This window comes from Crocuta crocuta, unplaced genomic scaffold, assembly GCF_008692635.1.
Source record: "Crocuta crocuta isolate KB4526 unplaced genomic scaffold, BGI_CrCroc_1.0 scaffold143, whole genome shotgun sequence".
NCBI lineage: Eukaryota > Metazoa > Chordata > Mammalia > Carnivora > Hyaenidae > Crocuta > Crocuta crocuta.
The window spans coordinates 1486757-1511161 of NW_027529175.1; the positions used below are offsets into that span (position 1 = coordinate 1486757).

At 39.0% G+C, this 24405-nt stretch overlaps 1 protein-coding gene across 1 annotated transcript in view; it reads right to left on the reverse strand.

The window, feature by feature from the left end:
- Positions 1–21060, reverse strand: part of SLC25A17 (solute carrier family 25 member 17) — a 46230-nt gene extending 25170 nt beyond the window's left edge. Inside the window, exon 1 of the mRNA XM_077757848.1 lies at positions 20894–21060. Coding sequence (XP_077613974.1) covers positions 20894–20947 — 54 coding nt within the window. The 5' untranslated portion in view covers positions 20948–21060. The remainder of the gene's footprint in view (positions 1–20893) is intronic.
- Between the last annotated feature and the right edge of the window lie 3345 nt (positions 21061–24405).

Sequence of the window (24405 nt, forward strand, 5' to 3'; positions counted from 1 at the left end):
TAGAAGGCTGTCTGTTCACTTACATAAAATTAGAAGGCACAAAATACTAAGATAACCACAATGTACAATACTGTTGTGCCAGAGAGGCACAAAAATAAATCCATTATTTTGAGTCCCACAGAATTCTAACCATCTGAGTGGGTGTTCTACTGCTGACATTCATTACAATTTAAAAGAATCCATTTCCAGAGAAACAACCTTTTTGGTGTCTCACCAAAATGAAATATTTTTAGTTACAACTTTCTACCATGCCTCTCTGGCATTTAACCATTAGGTCTTGGGAAATAAATTAATTCCGAAACAGCAGTGGCACCTGGACCACTTTGTGGTAGAGTCCTGTCACCTGAGAACTCAGGAGTCTGAGCCAGGGTGGTGAAGAGGTCTGCCCAAAGCCTGAGTGACAGAGGCTAAGTCTGAACCCAGAACTCTCGGACTCCCAAGTTCACTGTTCACGGTTCTATCTTGTTCTCAACCTTTTTTCAGTGAAGACATAAATGATTTTCAACTTGACTCTTCTCTTCCACTTATAAAAGTGTACACAATACGGGGTGCCTGAATGGCTTAGTCAGTTAAGCATCCGATTCTTGATTTCAGCTCCGGTCATGATCTCACAATTTCCGAGAGCGAGCCTTGTGTCCGGCTCTGTGTTGACAATGCTGGGCCTGCCTGGAATTCTCTCTCTCCCCCTCTCTCCCTCAATAAAATAAAAAGTAAACATTAAAAAAAAAAGGCAAGTAACTCTAAGAAGAATATATATGGCCTACAATTAACATCTTAGAGCTAATCATTTGTTAGAGAATTATTTTATTTTTTAATGTTTATTTTGAGAGAGAGAGAGAGAGTAGGGGAGGGGCAGAGAGACAGAGGGAGAGAGTGAATCCCAATCTCTAACCAACTGAGCCACCCAGGTGCCTCTCTTTTCCATTCTTTGGGTTAATTTTGATATATTTTTTAAAACTTTCAAATGTTTTCTTATTTTTGATAGAGAGAGCGCACAAGCAGGGGAGGAGCAGAGAGGGGACAGAGGATCTGAAGAAGGCTCTGCACTGACAGCAGAGAGCCCTATGTGAGGCTTGAACTCACAAACCATGAGATCACGACCTGAGCCGAAGTCAGATGCCTGATTGAGCCACCCAGGCACCCCTAAATTTGATATTTTTATCTAACTCTTGAGATGGATGCCTACTTCATTAATTTTAAGTCTTTCTTCTTTTCCAAATTTGATTTATTAAAAAAAATTTTTTTTAATGTTTTATTTATTTCTGAGAGAGAGAGACTGAGCAGGAGAGGGTCAGAGAGGGAGACACAGAATCTGAAGCAGGCTCCAGGCTCTGAGCTGGCTGTCAGCACAGAGCCCAACGTGGGGCACGAACCCACAAATCATGAGATCATGAGCCAAAGTCAGACGCTTAACCGACTGAGCCACCTAGGCGACCCTCAAACTTGATTTAGAGGCTATTCATTTCTAAGTGTTTTAGCTGTGTCTGATAGGTTTTTTTCTTTATGACTCAGTGGTTTTTAATATACTCACAGATGTGCAATCATCACCACTAACTCCATTTTAATTACCCTAAAAGGAAACCTGTACCCATTAGCAAACACTCTCCATTCTCTCCTTCTCCCACACCCTGACAACCACTAATCTACTTTCTGTCTCTATTTGCCTATTCTGGATAGTTCATATAAATGGAATCAAATAAAACATGATCTTTTGTGACTGGCTTCTTTCAAGGCTCATCCATGTTGTAGAATTAGAATCGCATTCTGTATTATGACTGAATAGTATTCTGTTGCATGGACACATCACATTTTGTTTACCCATTCATCAAACTGATGCATTTGGGTTGCTTCCACTTTTCTGCCTTATGGATAATGTTGCTATAAACATTTGTGTACAAATTTTTGGAATATAGGTTTTCAATTTTCTAGAAGTAGAAGTGCTGGGTCATTCGGTAATTACTTAACATTTTGAGGAACTACCAAATTGTTTTCCACAATGGCTGCACAATTTTAAATTCTCACCAGCAAAATATAAGGTCTCCAACTTCACCACAAATTTGTTACCAATTGTTATTAACTGTCCTTTTGATTATGGCCTTCCTGGTGGGTGTGAAATATGTCATTGTGGTTTTGATTTGAATTCTCCTGATAATTAACAGTGTCAAGCATCTCTTCATGTATGTATTGGCCACTTGTATATCTTCACTGGAGAAATGGCTATTCAAATCCTTTGTCTATCTTTTAATTGGGTTATTTGCCTATTATTGAGGTGCAATAATATTGAGGAGTCTTTATATATTCTGGATAGGAGACCCTTAACAGATAGAGGATTTATAAATATGTTCTCCTATTCTGTTGTCTTTACTTTCTTGATGGGGTCTTTTTTTTTCTTTCATTTTTTAAACATTTTATTTTTTGAGAGACAGAGCACAAACAGGGGAGGGACAGAATCCAAAGCAGACATCAGGCTTTGAGCTGTTAGCACAGTGCCCGATGCGGGGCTCAAACCCACAAACACAAGATCATTACCTGAGCCAAAGTCGGATGTTCAACCAACGTCCCTCTTAATGGGGTCATTGAAACACAAAAAGTTTTTAATTTGAACAAAGTCTAATTTACATATATATATTTTTTAATTACTTGTGCTTTTGGTGTCATACCTAATAAACCATTGCCTAATCCAAGGTCATAAAGATTTATGTTTTCATCTAAGAGTTTTGTAGTTTTAGCTCTTACATTAGGTCTGTGGTTTATTTTGAGTTAATTTTGTGTATGGTGTGAAGCAGAGGTTCAACTTCCTTCTTCTGCATGTGGGTATCCAGTTGTGCCTGCAACATTTACTAAAGAGACTACTTATTGATATATCTTGACATTCTTGCCAAAACTCAACTGAACAAAAATTGAGGGTTTTTGTCTTTACTGAAGCTGAAACTAACCCCAGTGCTATAAAGCAGCCCCAGCCCCGGAGCACAAACACAGTTCCATTAGTCGGGATCTATTAAATCTCAACAGGTTCCTATCTCTGAACCTATTCCCTTGGATGGAGGCCCGTTGAGGGACACACACCCTATTCTCCTTAGTTCTTCGGTCCCTATTCATTGATCTATCTACCTTTATGCCCGTACCAGACTACTGTATACTGTAGCTCTGTACTAGGTTTTGAAAGTGGGAAATATGAATCCTTCAACTTTGTTCTTCTTTTTCAAGATTATTTTGACTATTCTGGGTCCTTTGCATTTTCATATGAATTTTAGGACCAGCTTATCAATTTCTATAAAAAAGCAAATTGGAATTTTGTTTTTTAATTTTTTTAATGTTTTTTATTTATTTTTAAGAGAGAGAGAGAGCAAGCGAGCGAGCAGGGGAGAGTCAGAGAGAGGGAGACACAGAATCCAAAGACAGGCTCCAGGCTCTGAGCTAGCTGTCAGCACAGAGCCTAACACGGGGCTCGAACCCATGAATCCTGAGATCATGACCTGAGCCGAAGTTGGATGCTTAACTGACTGAGCCACTCAGGCGCCCCAGCAAATTGGAATTTTGATAGGGATTACACTTAATTATTATAGATTCTTTGGGGGACTATTGTCATCTTAACAATATTGTCTTCCAATCAATGAACATGGGATGTCTTCCCACTTATTATTTAATGTTTTCAATGATTCTTTATATTTTTCAGTGTACCTAAAAGTTTCAATATACACTATCTGCATTATCACTCAGTTCTAAATATTTTATTTCCATATGATTTCTTTAACCCATAGATCTTTCAGAAATGTGTTTAATTTCCAAATATATATGCTTTTTGTTTTACGTTATCTTTTTGTTGTTGTTTGCTACTTATTGCACTATGGTTTAAGAACTCACTCTGTACTATTTCAACACTTTTTCAAGACCTAAGTTTTATTTTACAACCAAGTAAATGGTCAGTTTTGATAACTTTTTCATGTTTTTCATGTTTGGCTTAAACAGAGTATGTATTCTGCAGTTGTTGGGTACACTGTTCTGAATGTCTATTAGGTCAAGTTTGTTAAATACATTATTCAATCCTTTATATTTTTATAGCCCCCCTCACCTGTTCTGTCAATTACTGAGAGATATATTGATATCTTCCATTTTGATTATGAATTAGTATATTCTTAAATTTTTGCTTTAAACATTTTGAGACTGTCATTAGATGAACACAAACTTAAAATTGCTTTATTTTTTCTGACATACTGAGCTTTGTTTTTCTCAATGAAGCCATTACTATAAAGTCTATTTTGTTTGCCGTTAATAGCTCTCATCTGGTTAGTATTTGTCTGATAGGTCTATTCTTACATTTTTACCTTTAAACTTTCTGCATCTTTTTTTTTTTTGTAAAACATATCTTTTATAAAATGCATTTTTCCTTCTTAAAAACCAATCTAGTATATTCTCTTTTAACCAAAGGATTGAATTCATTGACATTTGGATTTAAAGCTGGCATCTTAGGGGCGCCTACGTGGCTCAGTGGGTTAAGCATTTGACTCTTGGTTTCAGCTCAGGTAATGATTTCAGGGTTCGTTGAGATGGAGCCCTGCAATGAATGGGCTCTGCGCTGACATAATAGAGAACCCTGCTTGGGATTCTCTCCTTCTCCTTCTACCTCTCTGCCCCTCCCCCCTCTTCCAAAATAAATAAATAAATAAATAAACTTAAAAAAATAAAACTGGTATCTTGTGTTCTCTTGCTTTTTCTGCCCTTTCCTGCTTTATTTGACTACAGGGCTTTTTTTTCCCGTTTTCTTTTTTCTTCCCTCTGGAGAGGTAGGTGTGTGTATAAAATTTTACCAGCTATCCAGTAATTACAACACAACAAAAATTCCTAACTTATCTATGCTAAAAACATTTAATATGTTTATCCTCCTCCCAAATAGACATTTAATTCCATTTACTCCCACCCACCTTCAGGCTACTGTTATCTACTTTAATTCTAACTTCTTGTACTTCTTTTTTTTTTTTTTTAAGTGTTTTTTTATTTATGTTTGAGAGAGAAATAGAGACAGCATGAGCAGGGGAGGGTCAGGAAGAGAGGGAGATACAGAATTTGAAGACAGGCTCCAGGCTCTGAGCTAGCTGTCAGCACAGAGCCCGACGCGGGGCTCGAACCCACAAACCATGAGATCATGACCTGAGCTGAAATTGGACGCTTAACCGACTGAGCCACCCAGGCGCTCCATCTTTTGCTTCTTTTTTAATGTCCACAAAACAATGAATTAACCTGTTTTATCATTTGGTAGTCAAAGTTGTTCAGATTTAGACATGCACAATATTTTACTTTTTCTACTCTTCATCCCTTCTTTCATCTCCTCTACTTTCCATCTAGCATCACCAGCCTTGTGCATGAACAACATCCTTTAGAATTTCTTCTCATGAGGATCTTGCTAGTGGCAAACTATTTTTATGGTTTCAAAATGTCTTTATTTCACATTATGTTTTAAAGATTTCCACTGGATATAGCATTCTAGGGATATTAGCTTCTCTCAGCAAAGTGAAGAAAACACTGAAAATACGTACTACAACCACTGCAAATGAGAATCAGGGGTCAGCTACCCTTTAGCTCACTAGTTCTATCTTCAGTTGTGTCTAATATACTGAGAAACCTGTTTTTATTTATTGATAAACCTCTCACTCAGCTTCAACCTATCAATTTACAGCTATGCACTAATCATCTTACCTTTAATTTTTTATTTGATCAAAAGCATGCACATAGTTTTTCAAAAATCATGTAATATAAATGGCTAAATACAGTAGTTCCTGCCCACTCTTCTACATTTCACCCAATCTTCTTTCCCACAGGCAATTATTTTAGCATCATTTAGCGGTTTCTTTTGAAATTTACCTATCTCCATATAATGAAAAAGTATCCCAATGTCTTGATTAATCAATTTCAGACCTTATTTATCTCATATTATGGAGGGTAAGATTTTAGCTCTGTTCTATTCTCCTCTGCTTTTGTCTCCCATCCTTCTGAGAACTGTGATTTTTGCTTAAATAAGTATTCAGTGTTCCCATGACTATCATGCCTCCACTCTCAAATTTCAGTTATTTTATTTTTCATTTCTAGATATTCTGTTTGGTTAACTTTCATGTATGCTTAGCCAATCTTAGTGTCTTGTTCCCTCACACATATTTGGTAGTCTTTCTTTTTCTTATACACATTAAATAGCTTAGATTGTGACTGAAAACTCCATTTTCTGATTGTTGTTGCTGTCTGCTAATATTCTTGCTCACAATGCCTTGTTTCTCTGTGTTTAGTTAGTTTGGATTGAACTGCTCATTTCCCTTAGAATTTTATTTTGGGGCATTCTTTTAAACCTCATAAAGTACTTCTGGAAAGGATTTCTGCCAGGCACTTTGGGGTCCCACATACCCGAATCACTCCAAGTTCAATTATTGGGTTCAGGTTTTCAACTCATGCAAGTAGTGAGAATTCAGGCTGCAACCTAAGAGGGAAATTTCAGTGGTGATTTCCCTACTCAAAACAGTGCCAAGGTTGGAGATAGCTGATATTTCTGGGGAGGAGTAAGATTATTTTCATTTATGTCCATAGCAGATTCCGTTGGGAATCCAGGTAACTAGGTGATCTGCTAGTGGACAACTTGTCCACAGGCAGACTGGGTGGGTTCCTTCTCTTCTCTGTATCTCTGAAAGCTACAAATCTAAAGCTCAAGTTTACCTGCTTAATCAATTCCTGTAAGACAAATGTTCTCCTTCCCTCTGGGTCCTCTTGTCTGAGAATTCCTTATCTTGTTACCTTATTAATGCTTTCATGTTGTTTTAAGAAATATTTTATACAGGCTTTTTTTTTTTAATTATAAAGGGAAGTTTTCAGGAGGTGCTTTGATTAGCTCCTTAGTTAGAAACTGAAATCCCATTCTGAATATTTTACAATGGACTATTGCTAGTCTTAGCAAATAATATTTTTATATCTTTGCGAATGTGTTTATTCCTTTGCTGTTTATTCTATTTTGTTCTTATTTCATGATAAAATTGTGTAAGGGCAGGTTGGTAACATATTAACATTTCAAATCTATTACTACATAGCATCTAACACCACTCTTCTATGTTCCCTGGATATTTAACAAGTGAACTAAGAAATATTTTTCTACTTAATACCTTGCCTCCAAAAATTTTATAAAATTTAGTAGAGTAACAAATACTAAAAAGAAAATCAAACAGACAGAAAATAGTACCATTTTACCCTGATATGAAAATTAGGAAAATGATAAAATCAAGAAGGAAAGAAGCCAGAAATCTGAATTTAGACCTTTTCTACACAGGTATATCATTAAAACACATGCCAAAGGCCTTTTAGGAGGCCATCCAAGTAACCTCAAGAGCTCTCAATCTGAAAGACCAGAACACAAATACAAACGCTGCTTTATCCAAGTACATCTGTTTTAAAATAGTAAGGCTTTGAACCAGTTAAAAAAAAAAAAAAAAAAAAGGAGAAGGAGGGGCAGCTGGGTGGCTCAGTCGGTTAAGTATTTGACTTTAGCTCAGGTCATGATCTCACGGTTTGTGAGTTCAAGCCCTGTGTCAGGGGCTTATGGTGCAGAGGCTGCTTGGGATTCCCTCTCTCTCTCTCTCCCACTCTCCCTCTCCCTTTTGTGCATACACACACTCTCTCTCTCTCAAATAAATAAACTTTAAAAAATGGAGAAGAGATATCTGCCAGAAGACCTAAAAGATTAGGGTTTTCTGATTTATTGGATATGAATTGCAAGAGACAAGGTAAAGTCATAAGAAATGAAGATACCATTGACAGAATTAGGAAAGTTAAAAGAGGGATGTAGTTTTAAGAAATTATTAGGTCAGTCTTGAACACAGTGAGTTTCAGATGATGACTGAACTACTCTCTCACTTGATGCTTCTAATGGTATTGTGCATCCTGTGTACAAAATCCTATTACACAACAATCACTGTTCTGTATTTAGTTGTTAATGAGTTTGTCTTCTTTATTAGACTATGGGCACCCCAAGGGCAGGAACTTAACAATGAATTAGTAATTAAATAGCAAAAAGAAAAAAAAAAGTCTTTAGGCAGTTGGTAACAGCATACTACAGCTTAAGGACACAAATCATAGCTAGAGATAAAAATGGCAAGCTTTCATTTTCAGCTTAGGGCATTTTTGTATCTCTCTGTCGTGAACAGTCCCATAGTTGGAACCTGGACTCCTTAATAATGTATCAGCATCTACATTTCGGGTTATATATCCAAAATACAGTGGTTTATTCATTTTCTGGGCTATGTCTCTCCTGCCTATAAAAGATCAATAAGCATCCAAAGTCTACTTTTTAACTTGGCCAACATAAACAGACATGCAGTTAAGCTGAAACACCTACCACCACAGACAAAAGTCAGAATTAGATGATAGGGTAAACTTGGTCAAGATGTGGTCCCCTAAGCACGTACAGTCTTATGGGAATAACAGACAGGGACACACACAAACATAGAAATAGAGCATTATGCCTTTAAAGTACAATAATGTTTGGGTTAGCTCTCCAACCAAGTCACAAAATTCAACCGTTTCCAAAATGTTAATTCACCCCTGAAGGATGAAAAATAGTCAAAAAATGTAATGCCAGTTCCAAAGTCAATTTCCAGAGAGGAGTCTAGAAATGGTGGTTGAGTCACAGCACTACTGAAATCAGTGTACAGCATCCCCTGAGGGAGTACATGGCATTATTTGATAAAAGGGCTATTTTAGAAAGAAAAACAACTAAAATACATTAGTGGCAGATACATTCAGTGGTGGATCTCAAGCTAATGAAATTCCAAAGATTGAAAGCTACTCACTGTGGTTTTTATATTAAAAAATGTTATTTACCTAATCAGAGTTAATGTAAGTCCTTCTCTTGATAAAGCAATCAAGCTAACTCTCATACCTATACATAGAGAGATATGCAAGTTAAACAAAAGGCCCAATAGATAATGAATGCACCTAAGTGTCTTATAGAAAAAAGCATGAGCTTTGGAATAAAACAAACCTATGTTCAGGTCCCAGTTATAGTACATGCTATATAAGTAACTTCAAATCATCATGCTTCAATTTCCTCATCTGTAATTTTAGGGCCAATACCTAACAATCAAGCATTGCTGTGAGAAGTGAGAAATAATTTATAAAAAGCACTTAGCATCATTCCAGGTACATAATGGGCACTCAACAAATGTTGATTCTTATATCCTTTCTATAGCACCTTTTAGCAGTAGGACTCAATATTAATCAGGACCCTAAAATTAGTAATGGTTACTGAAGTCCCTTCCAAAAGAACTGTAATTTTACTAAAAAAAAAGAAAGATTAACTACTCTTTCAGATGACACCTCAAGAAAGTAGGAGAGTGTACAGTGTAAAATAATTCTAAAAAGTCCAATCAACTAAGAATGAAAAAAGTCAGTGGACTAAGCCATTAGGAAGTCAGTGATGGCCTCTGGAAAAGTAGTTTCAGTGGTTAGACTGGATAAGGAGGAGAGGCAGTAAGTACAGAATATCCTTTAAGTAAACTTAGGAGAACCAGCAGCAGCTAAGAAAAAGGCAGTCTCTGGGAGCCTGGGTGGCTCAGTTGGTTAAACCTTCTACTCTTGAATTTAGCTCAGGTCAACCTCATGATTCGTGAGTCTCCATACTGACAGTGCAGAGCCTGCTTGGGATGAACCCATGCAGAGGATTCTGCACAGGGTTATGCAGAGGATTCTGCCTCTCCCCTGCTCACACGCTTGTGCACATATTCTCTCTCAAAATAAAAAAATAAACTTAAAAAAAAAAAAAGAAGGGGGCACCTAGGTGGCTCAGTTAGTTAAGCATCTAACTCTTGATTTCAGCTCAGGTCATGACCTCACAATTCGTAAGACTGAGACCCACATCAGGCTCTGTGCTGACAGCATGGAGCCTGCTTGAGATTCTCTGTCTCCCTCTCTCTCTGCACCTCCCCTGTTCTCTCTCTCTCTCTCAAAAAATAAATAAACTAGGGGCACCTGGGTGGCTCAATCAGTTGAGTGTCTGACTTCGGCTCAGGTCATGATCTTGCAGGTTCATGGTTCAAGCCCTGTCAGCACAGAGCTGACAGCCTAGAGCCTGCTCCAAATTCTGTGTCTCCCTCTCTCTCTTCTCTCTCTCTGCACCTCGCCTGTTCCCACTTTGTCTCTTTTTCTTTCTCTCTCAGAAATAAACATTAACAATTTTTTTAAAATAATAAAATAAATAAAACTTAAAAAACTTTGTTTATAAAGGAGAGAGAGAGAGAGAGAAAGAGAGAAAGGAGAAAGAGAGAGGAAGGAAGGAAGGAAGGAAGGAAGGAAGGAAGAAAGGAAGGAGAAAGAAAGAAAGAGAAAGAAAAGAAAAGAAAAGAAAAGAAAAGAAAAGAAAAGAAAAGAAAAGAAAAGAAAAAAAAAGAAAAGAAAAGAAAGAAAGAAAGAAAAGACAGTCTCCAGACCAGACTGGTATGACAGGACAGGGCTAACCATGTTTGAGGGCTAACCTTTGGACAGAGGTTAAAGCCACGGTAAAGAGGTGAAAATTAATGGAGCAAAGTCTCAAAAGATAACTGGGGATAGGGTAAGGTGGAGAGGGTCAAGATCAAAGGTAGCAGAGACTGGATGCATCTGTTTTTCCTGAGGCCAGCAGAATATAAGACATATGGGTACAATGCAATTGATTCTTTAATTAGAAAAAAATGGAAAGTGAGAAAGCTCATCTTAAGTAGCCTCTATTTTATCTAGAGAATAAAAGATGAGATCACCTGCTACAAGTGAAAGGACACAGTTGGCCATATGAAGAGAGAACAAATTTCATTCCTATTTAATTTCTGAAACTGGGTACAAATACTATCTTTATGTTTGCTAGAATATATCTGAAAAATAAATAAATTATGGCCTTACTACACTTTTCCAGACACTGCACTAGGTGCTCTACAAGTGTTATCACATTTACTTCTCAGGAAACCCCAGTAAGTGAAGTACTATTGACCCCATTTTATAGCTCAGAAAACTCAGGTCCAGAAGAAAACATAAATGACCCAAGATGACACAGATAATTTTTACTCCAAAATCTTTTTTCAGCATTTATACCGCATTTATTTAAAAAAATTAAGTTATAAACTACTGTATGTAGGACAATACAATTTCCTTTATTTAACTTTTTTCTGATTCAAGCATAAAGAAGCAAAGTTAGAAAAATAATTTCAATAAAGTTGGCATAAGAACCTTTAAGATTAGGAGAACTGAAATGAAATGACCCTGTTGGCTGAAAAATTTATTCAGGGAGGGTTCAGGAGGGATGAACAGGCAGAGCACATAAGATTTTTAGGGCAGTGAAAGTGCTATATATGATACCATCATGTTGGTTTTATGTCATTAGACATTTGTCAAACCCACAGAATGTACATCAAGAGTGAACATACACTAATATACACTATGGTCTTTCGGTGACAATGATGTGTCAAAGTAGGTTTATCAATTGTAACAAATGTACCACTCTATTCCGGGATGTTAATAATAGGGAGGACATGCATGTGTGAGGGCTGGGGGTATATGGGAAATCTCTACGTCTTCTCAATTTTGCTACGAACCTAAAACTGCTCTAAAATTAAGTCTTAAAGGGGCGCCTGGGTGGCTTAGTCGGTTAAGCATCCGACTTTCGCTTAGGTCATGATCTCGCGGTTCATGGGTTCGAGCCCCGCGTCAGGCTCTGTGCTGACTGCCAGCTCAGAGCCTGGAGCCTGTTTCAGTCTGTGACTCCCTCCCTCTCTGACCCTCCCTGTTCACGCTGTCTCTCTCTCTCTCCTAGAAATAAATTAAAAAAAAATTAAAAAAAATAAAATAAAATAAAACTAAGTCTTAAAAAAAGTTTACTAAGAAATCAAGATATATTTGGGATGGTGGGTAGTGAGGCAATGAAGTCTTAAAGACTAAACACTATATATAATTATTTGATCATCATTTAGCAGAAGCTTAAATGAAATAAAACAGCAAGCTACGAAATAAAGATAATACAATAATGACTTTCTCTAATAATCTCCTTTTGAGGTTTTTAAACCAAAGTAACTAATACCCTCAGAGACATACCAACCTAAGTTAATTCTATGGGAATCTGAGCAACTAGAATTAAAGTCTGGGTCTGAATGAATCATCTGTGGAAAATTAAACCCTTTCAAAGAGAACTGAACATGCAAATTGTTAGAACTGTGGTTTAAAGTACTCCCAATAAGGGGCGTCTGGGTAGCTCATTGTGTTAAGCATCCAATTTTAGCTCAGGTCATGATCTCAGGGTTTGTGGATTTGAGCCACACACTGGGCTCTCTGCTGTGAGCACAGAGCCTGCTTTGGATCCTCTGTCCCCTTTTCTTTCTGTCTCTCCCCTGCTCACACTCCCTCTCCCCAAACTAAAATAAAACATTAAAAAAAGTACTCCCAGTAAACAATCAGTGTCCTATTTCCTCTAGTTTGGTTATACATGTGTATACTTAATATTCAATGTCACTTGTTTTCTGATAATCTAACCTGGTTTTGAAATACACAAAGGAATGAGACAAGTAATGAGGTGCCTGGGTGGCTCAGTCGGTTAAGCATCCAACTTCGGCTCAGGCCATGATCTCACGGTTCGTGGGTTCAAGCTGTGCTGTGTCAAGCTGTGCTGACAGCTAGCTTAGAGCCTGGAGCCTGCTTCAGATTCTGTCTCTCCCTCTCTCTCTGACCCTCCCCTGCTCACGCTGTCTCTCTCTCTCAGAAATAAATAAAACATTAAAAAAATATAAAGCAATGAGACAAGAAGTGTGGAAGAGAACGCAGCCAGGCATAGCAGAGAGAAAAGGCCTGGATTTTGGCCTTCTGTCTAAACGACCAATTCATTGGTAACCCTAGCCAAGTCATTTAACATTCCTCTTTCCATTTTCCTGTCTCTGTAACAGAATAAAGATACTTGTTCAAAAGCCTCAGAAACAACCCTACGAGGTGGGTATTATTATTTTCCCCTTTCTATAGATGAGAAAACTGAGGCAAAAAGAGATTGAGAGACATGCCCAAAGTCACACAGATGGTATGTGGCAGACCTGGAGTCTGAACTCAGGCAGTCTGGTTTCAGAGTCCATACTTTAAAAAAATTTTTTTTTCTTTAACATTTATTTTGAGAGTGAGCATGAGCAGGGGAGGGGCAGATAAAGAAGGAGACACAGAATCTGAAGCAGGCTCCAGGCTCTGAGTTGTCAGCACAGGGCCTGACGCAGGGCTCAAACCTGTGAACAAGATCATGATCTGAGCCAGTCAGACGCTCAACCGACTGAGCCACCCAGGCGCCCCTGCAGTCCACACTTTTAACCACTTATTACAATGCCTCTCTGGGGTTGTTAATAAATGTGAGAGGGGTTTAAGAAGTTAGGGAATTCTAGCAGAGCCTGGCTGGCTCAGTCGGTTAAGCGACTGAGTTCGGCTCAGGTCATGATCTCACAGTCTAGGAGTTCGAGCCCTGCGTCAGGCTCTGTGCTGACAGCTCAGAGCCTGGAGCCTGCTTTGGATTCTGTCTCTCCCTCTCTCTCTGCCCCTCCTCTGCTCATGCTCTCTCTCTCTCAAAAAATAAACTTTAAAAAATTAAAAAAAAAAAGTTAGTGAATTCTAGGGGCGCCTGGCCGGCTCAGTTGGTAGAGCATGTGACTCTTGATCTTAGGGATGCAAGTGCAAGCCCCATGTTGGGTGTAGAGATTACTTTATTTATTTATTTATTTTTTTAAATTTTCCTAACTGTACAAAAGTTTTTATTCTTATTGTATAACAAAACAAACAAGCAAACAAAAATAAACCACTTATTTAAGAAAATATGCTTTCATAGGTAAATTATTTCAAAAGCATTAATACATTTCTCAGCAGTAGTTTTCTGTTTTAATCAGTCTTTTATATCACAGTAATACATTAAAATGAAGCACATTAGATTCACTAAAATAACTGTTTACTAAAATACCCTTAAAATTAGTTTAAAATTAATTAAACCCATGCTGAGGTAACATCACATTTGCCTATACTGACTTCAACTTATGGCTCAGTATTATTGCTGGTGTTTTCATCAGCTGTTTCATGTGCTGCTAAAGAGTGATTTATGCTTTCAATTATATTTTTAGTAAAAAGGAAGATTATCATGTCCCCAGACTGTAAATAATAGCAGCTCTTACACTAACAATGTGAATTTCTTGTACTTCAATCATTATTATAGGTAAAATATATACAAAAATTATCTTTTCTGGGGCATCTGGGTGGCTCAGTTGGTTAAGCATCCGACTTCGTCTCAGGTCATGATCTCATGATTTGTGAGTTTGAGCCCCAAAACAGGTCGTGATCTCTAGAGATTACTTTAAATAAAAAATCTTAAGAAAAAAAAAGTTCAGGAATTCTAAATACTAATATATATTATTATTAAATCAAATTAACTAACTCAAACAAGGTAGGATGCACAGAAAATTAGAAAACATAGTTGTGGGGGAGCCTGGGTGGCTCAACCGGTTAAGCATCTAACTCTGGATTTCAGCTCAGGTCATGATCTCACGGCTCGTGGATGGAGCCCTGCGTCAGGCTCTGTGCTAACAGCATGGAGCTTGCTTGGGGTTCTCTCTACCCCTCAGCTGCTTGTGTGCATGTATCTATGTAATCTCTCTCAAAATAAATAAACCTAAAAAAAAAACATAGTTGTGCACAAAATGACTAATAGCTTCCATTTATTGGGCCCTAGTATGTGTCAGAGGTGTTTTAGTTACGTTATTTTATTAATATTCACAAAACCCTGTGAGCTTACTAACATTTTGCAAGTTAGAATGTGAGTTAACTAAACTGAATCCAGAAACCCAGGCTTTTGTTTCTCATCTATAAATTAACAAGTGACATTAGGGAAGTCATTTAACTAAGCACACCTACAGATTCTTCATAACAGGGTTGTGGGAGGCCACATTAACATTTACACTGTACACAGCCAAAGTATGGAAAGAGCCCGAATGTCCCTCAACAGATGAATGGATAAAGAAGAGGTGGTATATATACACAATGGAGTATTACTCATCAATCAAAAAGAATGAAATCTTGCTGTCTGCAACTATGGAACTAGAGGATATTATGCTAAACGAAATTAGTCTGAAAGACAAATATCATATGACTTCACTCATATGGGGAATTTTTATACAAAACAGATGAACCTAAGGGAAGAGAAGCAAAAATAATATAAAAACAGGGAGGGGGACAAAACATAAAAGACTCTAAAATATAGAGAATAAACAGAGGGTTGCTGGAGGGGGGATGGGCTAAATGCCTAAGGGACATTAAGGAATCTAATCCGGAAATCATTTCTGCACTATATGCTAACTAACTTGGATGTAAATTTAAAAATAAAACAAAAAAAACCCAAAAACCATTTACATTGTACAAACGTTTACCACAGTGAAAAATTAGATATGAGGTAAATATCCATAAATAAATTGTGGAACACTTACATGACAGAATATTCCATATTAAACAAAACAATGCTTTTTGAAGTCTTTTCAAATGACATGATATGGTGGATATCTGATGTTTTGGGCCACAAAGCATCATTTCCTTTTCCTAAGGGCAGCCTGATTTTCTTTACCTCTTCCCACTGTGTACAATCTGGGTAGGGTGGTAAATTCAGATGCCCACCCTCAACCACACCTGCTGAGGAGCCTCTGAAGGTTCCTTTTGCTGGACACTTCCTTTCCCCACCTGTTACAGTCAAGGACTAGGCACATGGGCTTGAGCAAGACTAACTGGGATTTTCCCATGACTTTAAATCTTGAGAATGCTGTAGAGGGACATAATCCACTGATCCCAGTGGTCGCCCCACACTCTCCAGGGACCGGTTTAGAAATCTTTTTGGAGCATGTTGGTTCTTTCCTACTTCAAGTCTTCAGCCTTCCCTGCCAATCCTGGGAGCTCCTAAAAAGCCTGCCAATAAACTTCCTTTTTGTTAAAACACTCAAAGTCTGTTTCTCCAGTGTGCAACCAGAGACCCCTGATACATATGGGGAAATGCTTTATATCCTGAAACAAACATACCCCAAAGCCCAGGATATGAAACTCTATAATATCAGTTATATAAACAACAAAAAATTTATTTGTAAATGCTTATTTGTATATAAACACAGAGAAAACAGAATGAGGAAAACTTGAAGAAACAGAACTCGAACTTCCCCGAATGCTGATTTATACATGAGGACCTTTGAACATGTTTTTTTTTGTTTTTGTTCTAAAAGTCTCTTACCACCCTCCTATTTCATTTTGCCTAGCAAACTCCCACTCTTCCTTCAAGACTGCGTCTAAATACCCCAAGCTTGGGGACTTCCCATCACGTTCACAGATGCAGCCCACCACTTCTCCCCTGGTACTACCAGGGGCCATGTAGTACCTCTACTATACACTTAAGAAGAGCTTCTTGAGGACAGGAACTCTTTCACTGACCTTTATATTTAGAAGGCCTTGTACAGTGAATCAAAAATTTCCTCTACTCGGTTTCTACTTCTAAAAGGTAGGAATTGAGTCCATGTGGTAAAACGTAAAGTGTAATATTAAGTGTTGAGCTGCACAGTCAACTAATTTTATCTTCTGATACCAACCAGAGAAAAATGTTTCGAATATGCCTTCTTACACAGTTCTAAAGATAAGTGTGAATGGGCTCTGAGTTACAAAGCAATAAAAGGTAAAGTGGAAGGAGAAAGGAGGAGGGATCTTTTATATTTCTGTATGATCTGAATTTTTTAATAGTCAGCATTTACTCAATAAAATGTGATTCTTTTAAAATATAAATTACACAGGGGCCTTGGTGGCTCAGCTGGTTATGCGGCCCACTTCAGCTCAGATCGTGATCTCCTGATTCGTGCTGCCTAGGGCTCTGTGCTGATGGCTCGGAGCATGGAGCCTGCTTTGGATTCTGTGTGTATGTCTCTCTCTCTGCCCCTCCCTTGCTCAGTCTCTGTCTCTCAAAAAAATGAATAAACGTTAAAAAAAAATTTTAACATAAATTATGCAATTAAAAAATTAAAATTAACTACAGGAAAAAAAAGAAGTGCCCTGATTAATTACTAGCATTACAATTCTGAAGTCTGCTTCAGTGTCTAAACCTCACTTGGGCAATTCTAAGCAATTTCCCTCTTCAAACTGTAGGTTAATAAAATTTCTCTTAATTACAAATCCACATTTCTTCAAATAAAATCTATTTTTCAAAGCTAATCTAAGAACCAAACATAAAATTATGAATCTAATTATACTCACAATTTTTAGAAACGTTTATGAATGAGACCACTAATTGTATCATATAATAGTCATCAATCAGAGCTATAGCGTCCTCCTGAAATAGTACAATTCTAATTTTATTTTATTTTTTTAAGTAGGCTCCACTCCCAGTATGGGACTCAAACCCACGACCCTGAGATCCAGACCTGAGATCAAGAGTCGGATGCTCAACCAATGAACCACCCAGGCACCCCAACAATTCTAATTTTCAAATACTCCAAATTACCTGCAATTACCCCAAAGTGTGCCACAAATCACTTAAAAATCACTAATTTATTTTAATTTTTAAAATGTGTGTGTATATGCAGAACATCACACTTGATGTGAGAATGTAGAACTTGGAAGTGAATAAACATGAAACATATCAACTCAAAAAGGCTGTAAATCAAAATCTTATGCAATGAACCAACAATCCTTTGGGGAGAAGAATAACTACTCCAGGCAGCTTGCTTGGAGTTTTAGGGAAGTCACAGAGCTGTGAGAGGCAGAGCCAGGATTCCAACCCAGGCAGCCTGGCTCAAGTTAGGCACACCAACAGTCAAGTGCTCTTACCACTATGCTAAGCGGATTCTCCTTGATCATCTAAAAGGTTTGGCTGAATACTATTATGAGGACATTTAATGAAACATGAGCCACCACAATATTATACCACTAAAGGGCAATGCCATTTCTCTTATCAACTGTAGCGACATTTCTGTGGTGACATTTTTTTCCTTTGGTAGCAATCAGAAGAAAGTAGGGCCTGCACTATATGTTTAATCTTAACATATGGATTTACAAAAAAATAAATAAAAGTTTGAGAACACTCTTCAGCACGATAGTTCAAAAAAATAACAAAACACAATGCAACTTCCCAGATATGTGCTAGGAACATTACTACCCTGAGGGAAAGCAAGGGAAAAGAAAAACCCTAGCAAACTTAGGGTGCATAATTTCAAGAAGAACTTTAACAAGAGAAAAATAGGCAACAAGGAGATTAAAAAAAAAAAAAGAAATGTCTTGGTAGGTTACATGGAGATATATCACCTCTACATGAAGTCACATTCTATAGTAAGACTCAGAGAACTATGGCTCTACAACCAAATCCAATCACGCCTGGTTCTGTAAACAGGATTTTACTGGAACTCAGCACTACTCATTCATTTACGTATTGTCAATGGCTGCTTTCACACTATCATGGCGGTGTTGAGTAGACTGTACCCAAAATCTAAAATATTTACCATCCGCCTTCTTATAGAGAAAGCTTGCCAACCCTTAATTTCTTTTATAGCACTTAACACTATCTAAAATTATTTTATTTATTTTTTGTTTACTCAATTATTGTCTGACTTCGCCATTGGAATGCAATCTTCATGAAGAAAAAGACATTGCTCTCCACTATGTTTCTAGCACCTAGAAGAGTACATGACACATAGAAAGCACTCAGTGAGGGGCACCTGGGTGAGTTGAGCATCCAACTTCAGCTCAGGTCATGATCTCATGGTTCGGGAGTTCGAGCCCTGCATCGGGCTCTGTGCTGACAGCTCAGAGCCTGGAGACTACCTGAGATTCTGTGTCTCCCTCTCTCTCTGCTCCTCCCCTACCCACACTCTGTCTCTCTCAAAAATAAACATTAAAAAAGAAAGAAAGAACGAACGAACGAACTCAGTGAAAGTGCTGAATGAATGGCATTCTTTGAAAGAAAGGAAAACAAACATTCCACATCTTCCCATTTTTCCTGAGATGCACTCCAAAGATTCACTCCACCATCTACCAAAATGTGTCTTGTCAATTAACCACTGGATTTATCATACTGATAAACGTGTTAATAAGTTCAGTGGTTAATTCTCACTCCTCATTTTATATGACCCAGTTGATCTATACCTTTTTCTTCATGTGACTTTCAGAACATCACATTCTCTGAGTTTTCCTCCTACCCGACAGGCCCTTCCTTAATCTCCTTTGCTGGTGCTATCTAACTTCCTAAATCTCTTAACGCTAGCATGCTCACGGTCTTTAAGTCTTTTCTCAGTAGGCACTTATCTAGTCTCGTGACTATTCTTGCACATTTCAAACAAAACTAGTCCAAAACCAAAACCAATCTTTGTCTCAGAACCTGTTCGGGTATAGTCTTCACCATCTCAGGAAATGTAAATGCTTCCAGTTGCTCAAGCCAAAAGCTTCTGGGGGCCAACCAACTCACATTCTGTTACACATCATATCCAATCCACCAGCAAACCCTGGTGGCTCTATCTTATAAATATATTCCAGGTTAATGATCAGTGCTAACTACCTCCACTGCTGCTATCCTGGTCCGAGCCACCATCATCTCTTGCCTGGAATGATGTCACAGCCCCCTGACAATTTCCCTGCACCTACCTTTACTCCCTTAACAGTCTACTCTCAACAGAGCGCCCAGGGTGATCATGTTTAAAATGTAAACCAGCAAGTTGCTGGATGCTCAAACCCTCCAATAACCAGTTAGCTCTCTTTCCCACTCAGAGTTAAAGTCTCAGGCAATTTGGTTCCCTGAAGCCTATGCCTGTTTGTTCCCTCCACCCTAGAGACACAGGCTTCCCTGACCACCCTAGAGCATGTCACACGTGATTGCATTTCAGCACCTTTGCACTGGCTGTAAGGCTCTTCTGGTTTAATTAAACAAAACAGGCACTTCCATGAAGTACTGTGTCAGCTAACTCAAAAAACAAGTCTATGAGGTAGGTGTCGATACCCGTACTTTATAGATTAGGAAGAGTGAAATTTACAAGTCACCTAACAAATGATGGAGCTGGGGCTCAATCCTCATTAGTGTGCACAGAACGAGAGCTCTCAGCAAAGTGTGGCAGAGGCGAAAGGAGAGGATGCTAACATTCCTCTGGAGTCCCAGTGATTCCAAGTGCTAAAGGTGCATGCTGACAGCTAAAAACGGATATGAGAAAGGGCAGCCAGTGGGAAAAGAGGACAACCAGCTGAGGAAGTTAACCTAAGCCAAGAGTGGAAAGTTTCAAGGAAAAGGGAGTGGTGTCAAATAGAACTGAGACATCCACAAACCCAGGAACCAAGCACATACTCATAATAAACCACACTTGGACAGCAACCCTGATCTCTTGATTTAAAAAAAAAAAAAGTTATCTTTTGCCGATATTGGCCAAAGATATTCGACTTCTCTGCCACAAGAGTATGAAAATAGAATACAGGTAAGCATGTGACTAAGAAACAGCCTCACACCTACGTTTTCCTCCAACACAAGAAATCTTACAAAGTTTGTGTGTGCAGTGGCCTTTAAGGGGGACGGTTGGCCTTTAAATTTCAGAAGGCAAAGAAAACAGCAGTTACTTTCTTCCAAGCTCCCTGTGGCTATGTGGAACAATCGCTGTCTATATCCCAGGTATTTTCTGAGACCAAAGCGGCAGCCAGGGGCGGAGGGTGTGCTGGCCCTCACCCCAAACTGTTCGAGCATCTTCTCGCCTATGCCTCATTGCTCTCTGTCCCACAGTCACAACTGCAGATACCAACCCACCCTTCTCCCTCTCATCCCCATCCCCCAGCCATGTCCCGGGATTGGCCCCAGAGAAGCCCCACACCCCGCAGTGGCCCGGGCGTGAAGACCCCGCCTCACCACTGCTCCGGCCACAGCATGGACAAGGCTTTCGTAGGACAGCACTGAAGCCATTGCTGCGGCTCCCCGCACACCTAGCAACACTTCTCCCTCAGGCGGCGCAGCTAGACGAGAGGAAAGAAGCGCCAGAGCCCGGAGCGTGAGCGTCACAGGCTCCACCTTCTTAGGCCCGCCTCCTCTGGAACAACCCCTTCCGGGTCTTAGAGAGCACCCTGTCTCCCCGCCGGAAGCCATTGGGGCGGGAGGCGGGCCTGGGGACGCCCCTTGGCTCTGATTGGCCCTCAGCGCCTTCATGGGCGGGGCAGAGAAGCGCTGGCCCAATCACGCGGAGTAGCAGGACAGTCCTAAAGCCCATACTCACCCCTTGGGTCACGTCCAAGTACTTTCACGTTCCTGGGACCTGACTGGTTGTTCTTCAACGTGGGAACTTGGGAAGGCCTAGATGGCCACCTTCCTTTCGTTAAGACAGGCCAGTAACAGGCAAGATGGGGACTCAAATCTTCCCATTTATCTGCCAGTTAACTCGTATTTTCTCTCGATAGTATTTTTAAAGTCACATTTTCTTCAAAAGGAAATGTTGATTGGTCCTGGGGTGTGGTGGGAAAACAAAAAGGAGCTGGAGAGCAAAGTGATCAGGTGCAGGTGGCATCATCCTTGTTAGCAACTAGTAAAGTCATTTCACCCTTTCGGTTTTCTCCTTTAGGTAACAGTGTTAGTTAATACAACTCCACTGTAGCAAGGATTACAAAAGCTAATTTATGTAAATGTATTTCATAAAATACTCAAGAAACACCTACATGTTGTCAAGAGAAGACTCAAACTACATAGAACCACAGAAGCCACTTTCAACCTCTAACTTGGGTTATACTGTGAGACACGCGTCAGGACTCCAACTTAACTCTACTGGGATGTCATATCCATGTGTCTGTCAGTTTCAGTACCGCAGGCTTACCCTTTTAATACCAACGATGAGAGTTTTCTCATGTTTATTTTTGAGAGAAATAGAGGACCAAGTGAGGGCGGGGGTAAGAAGGGGCAGAGAGGAGACACAGAATCCCAAGCAGGCTCCATCCAGGCTCTGAGCTGTCAGCACAGAGCCCCACGCCAGGCTCGAACTCATCAACGGTGAGATCATAACCTGAGCCAAAGTCGGAAGTTTAACCGACTGAGCCACCCAGACATTTTCATGGACTTCTCAAACTGGAAGCTCTCTCCTGTCAAGAGTATACTGGACCACGTAGCATACATATTCACATTTTATGAATACTTCTCCTTTATGTTGGTAATCAAGCACAATAGAATTCATCAGATTTCTCACTTGTAAGGCACCAACCCAGAGCAGATAGCATATCCATCTGTGTATTCTTTTGCATCCCCAGTGAACAAAAATATTTTGACCAAGATAGCATTATCTATTCTACTGAAAACACTACAAAATCGCTGTCATGAGTACACAGCAAAAAAAAAAGTAGCAATTGCATAGGCATACCACATATTAAATCTCCATGATTGTGATTTTTGAGGTTTGCAACTTATTCTAACCATTCACTTCTACATCTAATTTAGTACTCATAATCACATATTATTTTCCTTAGAGGGCTTCCTGAATTACAGAACTATCAAGTCCCCCATTATACAAACAGTATATAAATAATGTTTTTACACCCATGCCATCCACTACAAAACGAATAAAAGAAACCTACTCAGAAATTAGTTCATATATGGTGTTTCTACACTGGCAGATTTATGGTCCGGTTACTTCCACTACAACCTGACAATGTCCTGGTGATCTGGGGGAGTACTTAAAGCCATTTTAATTATATACCAGATAACTAGATTTTCAGAACTACATACATGTATTTTACAGTAGTACTATTTACCTCCTTGCTACTCTGGCTTTAATACTTAAGAGTGGAAGTGTAACATTAAGATTTCACCTAAAGAGAATGTCAAAATTCTCATAAACAACTTCATAGAAAATGGTTAATTCACACTCCCACCAGCACTACACACAAAAAGATCTCACTTAATTGCCAAGAGATTTACAACTTCCACCAATTGACTGTTTACTCTTTCAAAAGACTAATGGCTATTTTAGTATTTGTTGCCTATTTACCTCAGGGTATTTTCCTCCACAAACAATGCAAATAAGCATACTATATTGGTTATAAATACCAAACTTTAAAATTACTACACCATAATTTTTAGAACTAGTTTTTCTTGTCCCCATTCTTGGGCCTGTCACAAGTGTTCTGAGCACTTAAGCACTGCTACGTCCTTTACTATTTGGAGAAATCTGTTGTGCGCGCACATCAGTCCACCCAATGATGTATGAGACTCCTTAACCATTCCTCTTCAAATTTCTTCCCCATTTTTTGAAGTAATGAACAATACTGCAAAAAGCAACCTTCCATGGAGGGCAGCAGGGCATCGAATTTAAGAGGAAAACCCTGGGGGCAGGGGAAGGAGGAAGATCTTTGAAGGACAAGCCTCTTGAGAATACCAGCTTTACAAATCAGCAGGGGTGTTAACTTGGGCAATTTCCCTTTTATTATAGTTTTTTAAATGTTTATTTTTGAGAGTATGAGCAGGGGAGGGGCAGAGAGAGGGAGGAGAATCCCAAGCAGGCTCTGCACTGCCAGCATGGAGCCCAAAGCAAGGTGAAACTTGAGTTGTGAAATCATGATCTGAGCCAAAACCAAGAGCCGGACACTTAACTAAGCCACCCAGGCGTTCCAACTTGGGCTGTTTAAGTGCTTCAGTTTCCTCAACTGTATAAAACGGGAATAAGAGAACTTAAGGTATGGTTATCAGAATAGGGTCAATGCTTTCAAACTGATTACAGAACACTTGGTACAGAGTAAGCACTACTTATCTGATGGAAGCACTTACTTGGGTGCATTAATGTTAAGTATTCGCAAATCTCCAGAATATAAACTGTTTCTCCCTTAATCCATTAGGCCAGCATATCCTACAGTGGCAGCCTGCTAATTGTTCTCCCAGATAACTCTTTCTCTTCTGGAGGAGTAAGTCTTCATAGGGCACATGACCACAAAGCACTGGACTATTTTGTAGCTTTCCTTGCAGCTAAACATGGTCTCAAAAAAAAAAAAACAAAACAAAACAAAAAAAAAGTTGACCAATGGGATATGAGCCATTAAATATTGACTCATTAAAGTTTTAAATTCTGCGGATCAGCCTCAGCATCTCAGTATGTGCTTTCCTGGCACCCTCTCTGGTTTCCTCAGGCTAGAAGATGATCATCAGAACAAAAACTTTTGGACTCATAAAGGGAAGCTGCCTTCTGAGTACGGCAGAACAGTGTACCTCTGAACTGCTACCTGAAAGAAAAGTAAAGCTCTGTTTAACATCTAATGTATTCTTACTAAGTCATTGTTAACAGCGCTTTATAAACTAAAGCCTACTGTGTCCAGCAAATAAGGTGAGTGCTAAAGACATAAAAACAAAATACAAAACATGTATTGGGGGAAAAAAAAAGTGGGGGGTCAATA